General features: G+C 42.0%; 1 protein-coding gene across 1 annotated transcript; it reads left to right on the top strand.

The window, feature by feature from the left end:
- The first annotated feature begins 1,447 nt into the window (after window positions 1–1,447).
- Window positions 1,448–9,567, top strand: TYMS (thymidylate synthetase). Its single transcript, XM_006261598.4, has 7 exons — window positions 1,448–1,741; window positions 3,469–3,542; window positions 5,008–5,182; window positions 6,566–6,667; window positions 7,641–7,816; window positions 8,191–8,262; window positions 8,881–9,567. Exons 1-7 carry the CDS (start codon window positions 1,564–1,566, stop codon window positions 9,016–9,018), a joined length of 915 nt encoding a protein of 304 aa, XP_006261660.1. The 5' UTR covers window positions 1,448–1,563; the 3' UTR covers window positions 9,019–9,567.
- Window positions 9,568–10,262: the final 695 nt, after the last annotated feature.

The following is a 10,262-nucleotide window of genomic DNA, read 5'->3' on the forward strand; positions in this document are numbered from 1 at the left end:
GGGGTCTTCAAAATGAGGCTAGACAATCACCTAGCTGGGGTTGTTTGACCCCAGCATCCTTTCCTGCCCATAGCAGGGAGTCGGACTTCATGATCTGCTTAGGTCCCTTCCAATTCTACCTACTATGAAACTATGATTTCAGTTTTATTTGTACAGCAAAGATGACATATAGTTCTACACAGATGACTTTTACACAAAATCATTTTCCCATTTGTGGTTGTATTTTCTCCACGACACATATTTGCTTCAAAGTATACACATAATTATTTTCCAATATAGTAAAGCAGACCCTCCCACATTCTGGCTCTTCATTCCTACTTATCCAAAACTATTTATGCAGTTTCACACTAATGAGAAGGCAGATTTTTCCAAGAGGTCTCATTTTTTTTAATAGGCAAGAAAGGACTTCAGGGCAAGCAAAATTCTCACCACTGTAGAGGGTTTATACAATGCTGTCTGTACCAGTTAACCTCATTTATAACTTAACATAGCTATCAATAAGGTCCTAACCCTGAGAGATATAAAGCAGTAATAGCTCCTTTGTGAGGGTGCTGCAGGACCTTGGTTGAGAATCACTGTAGCCTGCTGATTACTGCACAGAAGGAAGGGAGAGTCTCTAGAAGAACAGAGAGGTGACCACTCACATTTGGGGATTAGGTAGACTGCAATGAGTCGTGAAGTCAAGTGACTCCGTCAGCACTGCTCGACTAGAAATGCTGCTGCCACTGCCAGCTATTTGGTGTTAAATCTGGGGAAGAGCAGGATTGGGGGGGGGAGGACGACACTGCACCCAGGCACTTCTGCACCCTCCCCGAACATGGCTTGTAAGGACTTTGTTCACACATATCTTCCCCTTAGTCAGCCAGTCTTAACCCGGGTGGCGCAGCACTGTTTGGTGGCACTGTTTGGGATGCAAAGCCCCTTCCTCACTGGAAAGCAGAGGGCTACAACCGGGCTGCCCTGCTGCGGGCTTTCTCGAGGCTGCACCGCAGTCAAATAGCTCGACAGTCTTTTTTTCCTGTGGTCAAAACACGAGTGAAAACTAAGCGCTGGCGTTTCCCGTGAGGGTTTAAGAGGCTGAAAACCCCTGGGGATGACTGTGTACACACGCCGGGAGTTGCCGGATCCCGCTCTTAGCTGCTCCTGACACCACCCTAGAAGAGCCCTGTGCTTGGTTCTTTGTATCGTTTATTAGCCCAGCACGGCTCCAACCCTACCCCTGAGGAGCATGTGGGGGCGGGGGCGTGCTGACAACCAGCCATGGCGGATCCTGTCAGACGGGGGGGGCGGGGCTGGAAGTGACGGTGACAGCGACAGCGCTGAGGGGCCGCGGGCGCCACTCCCGCCCTGTGCCGGGCGGGACCCGCGTGGCGGGAACGGGAGGGCGGGGCCCGCGTGGCGGGAACAGGGGGGCGGAGCATCCTCTAGGCTGCGGGATTGGCGCCGTGGTTTGGCGCCACTTTCAAAAGAGGCGCCAAGAGGGGCAGGGAGGGAAGGAGTCGGTGTCGTGTCGTGTCGTGTCCAGTCCAGTCCAGTCCAGTCCAGTCCAGTCCCGGCCCAGCCATGCCTGCCGACTCGCAGCCGCTGAGCGTGGAGCCCGCCGTGCCGCCGCCCGCGGCCGGGGAGCTGCAGTACCTGGAGCAGGTGCGGCACATCCTGCAGCGCGGCCACCGCAAGGACGATCGCACCGGCACCGGCACCGTGTCCGTGTTCGGCGTGCAGGCCCGATACAGCCTCCGAGGTGACCGCCTTCCCCCTGCCCTGCCCCGCGAGGCCCCTCCAGGCGGGCCCGCCCGGCTACCACCTGGAGCGCCGCAGCTGTCGGGCGGAGGCGGACTGCTGTGGGGGTAGGACGGGAAGGGATCCATCTCCCGACATGGAGAGCCCTCGGGCCCAAAGCATGCTAGGCTGCCTGTGGGAAATGCCTCCTGGCCCCATATCAGGCAGTTGATTTAAGCTGAGCAAAACCCAGGATGAGCGGAGAGGTGTTCGCCCTGTTACTCTGCACTCAGTCGGCAGGGTGGATGCGCACCTTTATAGACTAAGACATGCGTATATGGTGAGAGAGCACGAGCTTTGGTGAACCCAAGTTCACCAGCCACCTTCTCAGTACCACGGAGAACCCCGGTCCCCAATCAGGGTACCAGGAGAGCCTTTGAATATAGCGCTTTTAACCTGCAGAAACACCTACAAGTGATTCACCTGATAGACCCAGAAAGCACGTCCCCACGAGTGTGCACATGCAGGGGCACACGCTTCCTGCAGGACAAACAGGAGCGGCACATATTTGTGCAACAGGTATTTGTCCCTGGGCATGCATGTGTGCTCTAGCATGTGACAAAGGGACCCAGGTGGGGTAGAGGAGGCTGGGGCTGGCCCCAACAGCCTTACCTGGGGGCCTCCTGGGGCAGCAGCAGCACCAAGCCGGCCACCACTTTTTTTTTTTTAGCAGTGTTGTTTTTGTTTTTTTTTTACACTGGGATCTGGTGTCAAAAAATCCCCACTTTGCTGCTAATTAGCAATGTGGTGCACATGTGCCACATGCCGTTTGTGGCACCTCAAATGGCTTTGAGGCACTGCAAACGCTCATGGGGATGTGCCCAAGGATTTCAGATAGGACTCCATAGTGTCGAAACATTCAGACTTGCTCTTTCTGCATCCTTTGTAATGGAAGAATTGCTCTATTATTTTTCTGTAGTCAAAGAACAAGCAAAATTTAATTAAGAGATGCCATTTTCAGAGGGGCACCCTAACTCTAACGGGTGCTCTGAGTCGGCACTGCCCCTCCTCTTCTTTCTGCCTTTTTGTATTCAAATTTCTCCTTCTACAAGGCTTTGCACACATCCTTTCACAGCTATCTGATGAAGTGAGCTTTGGCCCACAAAAGCTTATGCTGTGTATAATATCTACTTTGGTTAGTCTATAGGGTGCAAATCTACCCTGCCTTCTAAAAAGGTTGAGAAGTGCTGACTTAGAAGCATCAATGCACCAAGTATCCAGCACTTAAAGGGGGAAAAAAAACCCTTAGGAACCAAATAATATATTTAAGGAAGGGGGTGGGGGAAGGCCAACAGAAACCCTGAAGCATTGGATTAATATACGCCTTGTATACATGAGGTCAACCCATGTAAACACCAAGTTTCCTCTTAATCTGCTCTTAGTGAAACGAAGTATTCAATGATACACATCACATCCTCCTCCTACTACTCCAGGAACACCTGTGGTACTGTTCCTTCCATAAACTTGACTAGAGTTTTATTTATCAACTGCATATACCTATCCTTTGCCATGCTTAACTCTGCCCCCACTGTTGAATCTTAGAAACTTAATATTTGTAATATCTTTATTTGGTTGTAATTCTCTGGACTTAACAATTTAGGGTCATAACACAAATGTGAAGAGCAATGTGTAATACTTGATTAGTATAAAGTAACATTTCTGCATTGACACTTTTAATTTTTTTTAAAGATCAGTTTCCTTTGCTGACAACAAAACGAGTATTCTGGAAAGGAGTGCTGGAAGAGCTGCTTTGGTTTATCAAGGTATGATGGGTATCTAACTAAGGTGTCCTGAAAACTGTTCAGTTAAAAAATATATCATAGTAGGAAGTATTTTAAACTCTATGCTTTCATAAAAGGAACAAGCACACTGGAACATCCTACTAGTTTCCAGGCAGACAAGGTTCTTTGGGTGAATCTGATATCTTTTATTAGATCAACTTAAATAGTTGGGGGAAACATTTTTTTTTTTTAGCAAGCTTTCAGGTTTAAAAACCATTTGTCAGGCCTCTGCAGTTGTGCTCTTCCTGGATGGAATGAACACTAAAGAAGCCAGAGGCTGGGCTGGAATAATTTGTAGAGGCTTCCTTGGCTTGATGAGGGGTTTTTAAATCCAAAAGCTTGCTAAATTTTTTTTTTTCCAATTATTTAAGTTGGTCTAATAAAAGATATCAGATTCACCCAAAGAACCTTGTCTGCCTATGTCCTTAGACCTGCTACAACCTACACCTCTGTACTAGTTTCCCATTTATTTGCAGATATCCTACCTTCAATACATTAGTTTTGTGCAAAATATTAAGATGCTAACACAACGCTAGAATCTGGTGACAATTTCCTTTAATTCTCTTTGCTCTCCAGTGAAATATCCTGAAGATTTAAGAGCTTGTATATACCAGAAAACCTATAGGTTTTTTAGCTATAACACTAAAGTGAGGAAAACGCCACTAGAGTGAATGAAGTTAGGTTAGCATAAAAGTGTTTTTATGCTAGCATAATCTATAACATTTTGGAAAGTGAATGATGGCATGTCACTATGCTGGACCTTTTTACTGGTAAAACTGTTTATAGTAGGGTTTTCACTAGTGTAACAGTTGGTAACAAAGCACAAATCTAGCACATATACTAACAAAAATGAAGCATAGGCAAGGCCTGAGTGTGTTGCCATTTAGATGTTCCTTGATGCATTAAGAATATCCTTTGTTTAAGTGTTGAAATGCCTATGTGAAATGTCAGATAGTAGTTTCTCATTAACTCAAAACCTTTTTGTTTTTATGTTTGCATCTTCAACATCAAAGGCTAGTAGTGTTTTAGATGTGAATCTACAGTGTTGTAAGTCTGATTTGGACTGTTGCAGAGTGAAGTTAATGTTCTGTTCACTTCAATTTTATATCCTTGCCTTAAGGGTTTATACAGAGATGGAGTACTACATGGGAGAGTTTCATGTGCTCTGTTAATAAACAGGCTAGAAACTGCAAGAAAATAAAAGTAGTAAGGAGAAGGAAGAAATGGCAGTCTTCTGTTTCTTCAACATAATATAGTGTGTCAACTACAAACAAGCATATAATAATCTGTCTGTGATTCAATACATTTAATCAGAAGACTACTTGTCCTTTCCACAATAAGGAAAAAAGCAAATTTAGAATAGCATAATTTAGTACCAACATTTAAATTCAAGTATTTACCCTGGGTTTAGAGTTTCTATTTTTGCTGTATTTCTTTTACCATGTAGGGCTCTACAAATGCTAAAGAGCTGTCTGAAAAGGGAGTCAAGATTTGGGATGCCAATGGATCACGCGAGTTCTTGGATAAACAAGGTTTCACCCACAGAATGGAAGGGGATTTAGGACCTGTTTATGGTTTCCAATGGAGACATTTTGGAGCGGAATATAAAGATATGAATACAGGTGAATGCATAACACTGTTCAGTTGAAAACAGAAAATTTCATCTTTAGTGTTTAATCAGATTAAGATAGGATTAGTATGATCCCTTACTTCCAGGACATTAGGCTAGAATTGTAATGAGTGCACATCTAATGTGAACTCCTGATGGATGCAGTCTTGGCAGAACTGCAGGCAGTGTAGTTCATTTGTAGAACAGCTAAATTATTGATGGTATGCTATGCCACTTTAATTTAGAGCTGTTATCACTGCCAGATTAAAGCTTATTTTGGTTTCGAAATAGTCCTTTGCTATATCTACAGCAAAAGTGGCAACTGAGATGAGAAACCTTGGGCTTGAAAAATGATTAATACAGTTGCATTTAAAGGCTGAAGACGATATGTAAAGCTCAAGTTAGCTTGTTCTTTATCCTAGGTGGAGATAATGGAATGGTAAATTTATTAATAAACTCTATTAATAAATATTTTTTATTTTTATTTTTTGGAAAGTAAGGTTTGTGAAGATTATGGACCTTAACCTAGTCAGTTTGTTGCCAATAATGCTGATAGGTCCTGATGCCATACCAATAATGATGTCTTAGATGCCAACATTGTTAATTATTTTACTGCTCAAAAGAGCCGGGGGTGCATTGTGCACATCAGGGGTGTCAAAGATATGGCCCGTGGGCCATTTCCAGCCTGCAGATCTTCATCACCCAGAGCTGCCCCCAGGTGCCACGTGATATGTACTATGGGTCCTGCACTCCTTGGAGCAGGCACTCTGTGAGACACAATCCTGGACCCAGTTGAGCAGGAGAGGGGGTTCCACATGTGTGGAACCCCGAATGGATGCCACATGCAGCATAGTCTGCATGTCAAACAAGGCAGGCACCCCTAGCCCTCTAGGATTTGTACTGCATGTGGCACCTTCCCCAGCTGCTCTGGGACATGCGGTGCCCACTTCAGCTGCTCCGGGACCTATACTGCATGTAGTGCTGCATGCAGCATGGGTCCCAGACCAGCTGGAGCAGGTGCTGCATGTGGCATGTATCCCAGAGCTGCTGGAACATCCACTACATGCAAATCCAGTATATGTGAGTGAGGAAGATCAGTGGGCTTGATCTGGCATGTGGACTAGCCCAGTATCCTGCATTTGGCCCAGGGGCCAGATAACTTTTACACCCCTGGTGTAAATTGTTAACGTCACTAGTATTTTCCAAAGAAGTGGCACACAAGGTTAGTTTGGAGATGGAACTCAGTGTACAAGATATAAGGCTTTTTCATTCCAAGGAGGCATGCAGGAAGGAATACTGAGTGTCACTTGTCTGAAGAGTTAGGTTTGGCTTCCAAATAAGTGGAATATAAAACAATTTAAGTTTGACTCAAGTCTCATTTGGTAACTCTTTCCAGATTATTCAGGCCAAGGAGTTGACCAGCTGCAGAAAGTAATTGATACAATCAAAAACAATCCAGATGACAGAAGAATCATTATGTGTGCTTGGAATCCTAAAGGTACAGAACAGTATGCATGTGCAAAGTGCATACAGCTGCACAACACACTGACTGCATGAGCTATGCCACTGTTATGCTCACTGAGACTTAAAAGCTAATGTAGTATGCCAACTGTCGGTTTTCTGGTAAGATATATATTTTTGATGGCCTTGTAAAGGAAACCTGGCACTTCACACAGGTGATATATGATGCAACGCTTCATAAAAGGTTGGAGACAATTAGGAGTCTGATTCTCTTGCTTCTGATGGTCCAGGCCTTAAAACTTCAAGTATGAAATTGGCTCTTTTCTAGGGCAAATGAGAAGAAATGTATGCCATCACCCGTGAAAAAATTACTATGCAAAGATATTTTGCAGAAAACTCCATTTTAACTTTGTTTTATTCTTAACTTTCTTTAAACAATGTTTTCTTTCTTTATATATAAGCAGTTATTTGTTTTACCATTTGGTAAACCTAGGATTATACTAAAGACTTGGGAAGGAACAGAAGAACAGAGTTTATTTTTTTTTTTCAAGTTTACCAATGTTCTTTTGTTGTTAGAAGCTCTCCTGGAGGCAGTAGCACACTTGACAACAAAACCAGAAATAGAGATATTTCTCAGTTAGAAGAGATGAAGATGGAACAAATAGCAGCCAGTTACTAAGTGATTGCTTTAGGACACACACTTGCTTATGCATGCAGTAAGATGAGTATGACCATGAGCAGCATTAGGACCTAAACCTTATTTAAGATGAATTTCTGGTTATTGACTTTGTTATCAATAACTGTATGGCCAAAGAATTTTACATAGGTAACATTGGGAACTAGTAACAGCCAGTTTTGAAAGTCCTAATGGGGGAAAACATTAGAATTACAATATTGCCATTAGATATATCTATCCAGTTTGCCCTCTCTATATTAATGCATGATTTTCTGCTTTTGTGATTTATTTTAATGTTTGTACTACTATATTTTCTTTCCTGTTCCTATTTTAGATATTTCCTTGATGGCTTTACCCCCCTGCCATGCTCTCTGCCAATTCTATGTTGTAAATGGTGAGCTTTCTTGCCAGCTGTATCAGAGATCTGGAGATATGGGACTAGGAGTGCCTTTCAACATTGCCAGTTATTCACTGCTCACGTACATGATTGCTCATGTGACAGGCCTAAAGGTAAGGTAGTTGCCTCCCAACGTAGACTTTAATACCCAGCCTTTTGATTGGATATAGATGAAAAAGAGCTGTCACTGCTCGTGCTCTCTCTCTCGCTACTTGAGTTTGCAGAGCAATATGAAATGTTTCTTTGCTATCTGGTGCAGCATTGTGGTAGTTAAGAATGATTTAAAATGTAATTAATGATTGGCTACTCTAGGGGGAAAATGGTTTTTAAATGGCACGAAAATGATGAAGACAACTTGATGCAGGGATTACACTTCAGGAATAGATGCGTCAGAACATCTAACGCAGGCACTGGAAAGCTGGGTATTTTTGAAACAAGTCTCATGTATTTGTTTGAGGACAAATATTCTCTTCCCCTTTCTCTTCAGGTTGGTGAGTTCATACACACGCTAGGAGATGCTCACATATACTTAAATCATATTGAACCTTTGAAAGTTCAAGTAAGTATATGTTTATGATATATATGTAACAGAGGTAGCTATCCAACTCAGAGTATTGTCAAATTTGGTACTGTTTGTTGTCAACACCTTTATATTTGTCAATCCTTTAATGTATTTTCACCATTTTACTACATGATTGAGTGCTATGCTATCCTTCCAACTTGAACTAGGTTACAAATAAAATACAGTAGAATCTTAATTTGAATTCCAGACTAAATCTGAACTTTGACTTTTTGACTTCACTCTTACAAAACCTTCTACTGCCATTCTATTTAAATTCTTAGCTTCTACTAAACGTTATTCAGTTAGCTTCTACTAAGCTAGCTGAATAGTGGCACCTTTAGTGAACTCTTTTTGTGTATGTGATCATGTTCGGATTGCAAACCGATGACTCTATTGTACGCTTATCCACAGTAGGCACTTCTTCATTAAAGCCTTGTTCTTCCATCAAAAAAACTTTAAATGTGAATGTGAAAGAACTGAGAACATTGCAGGCAAGTTTTTATTAACATGTACAACCTCCCTCTAATTATATAGGAAGTCTACCTACCATCGGCTTTTTGGTTTTATGTTGTTGTACAGGACTGGTTGCACAATAGATTTATTTTTAAATTTCAGCTCGAGAGAGAACCGCGACCTTTCCCAAAACTCAGAATTCTTCGTAAAGTTGAAAACATCAATGACTTTAAAGTAGAAGATTTTAAGATCGAAGACTATAATCCCCACCCAGCTATTAAAATGGAGATGGCTGTTTAATGCATGTAACTGTTTGGAACACTTGCATTTAATAGTGTGGATTTTAATTGGGGGGGGGAGAGAAAGAGAGAGCGTGCGTGCATGGGGCTGGGGGGAGGGGGGAAACCAGAAACAAACACCATGAATGATTCCCTCACTCATGAGATTTTTTTGGATTGAAGTGAAACTTAAGTGTTGAGAGTGCTAACTTTTTCCACTATTTACTAGTCATGTATAAGTGTGGAAATATTCAAGTTACATTTGTTGGTTCTAGGCTGCATACTATTTCTACTGTATATAAATCATTTAGGAAGTGCATTGATTCTGCTGTGGCTTAATTTAGCATTTTAACTAATATTTACTTTACAGCTGTTCTTAGCACTGTAGTCTCCAATGAGACCACAGAGATGTTAGTTGTTCTTAGTATGTATCTACATTGAATGTTTATGCATTAATATATTAAAAATAAAAACTATTATTTTTAAAGAAAAGTATGGTTTTACCTTTGAAAAAAGTACTTCATAGAGAAAGCAGAGACATGAGTTTTTAATAAATCTTGTTTTATAAATATATTATTTGTTAGAGTGATACATCTTGAAGGTTTGTTACTGAATGTGTAGATGTGCCCACTTATTAATGCGCTGTAATTAATAAGCTTAATGCATCATAATCAGCGCTACTGAGCAGCAGCATCAGTGCTTGCTCTTTCCATTACACTAATGCACAAGAGACTAATTCTACTCTGCATTACCATGGCTTTTGCTGGCCGTGCTAATGCACAGTAAAACTAGTCCATGTCTTTAGCATCTTGTGTAGACTTGCTCAGTTTGTACTAAATGCTGGTACTAAACAGAAGTACCTTTTTGTACACAGCTATACTTTTAAGTTTTTTAAATGCTGTCCTTTTATAGCATCTTGGTTTGCTTTCTAAATTCTTGGTCTGGCCAAGTGAGCTAGTAGACAGCAAGGCAGGTTGTAGTTCTGTCTAAATTTGAGGAGTTTACAAAGTGCCAGACTTGGTCAATGTCTCATGTTTTCCCACAACTAACTTTAACAGATGAGATTACTACCTTTTACAGAGCTGCTTGTCAGACCAACTTGTTTTTATGTACACAAATAATAAACAAATAAAGCTTTTCACATATCTACTAACATTTGCAGGACAAGTACTTGTGTGTCCTATGCACACTTATGCAAATCAGTAGGACATCTCTCATCAATGTGTAGGGGTTGAATTCTCTCAAGCTCCTTGTACTGCTTGCTTC

This window comes from Alligator mississippiensis, chromosome 3, assembly GCF_030867095.1.
Source record: "Alligator mississippiensis isolate rAllMis1 chromosome 3, rAllMis1, whole genome shotgun sequence".
NCBI lineage: Eukaryota > Metazoa > Chordata > Crocodylia > Alligatoridae > Alligator > Alligator mississippiensis.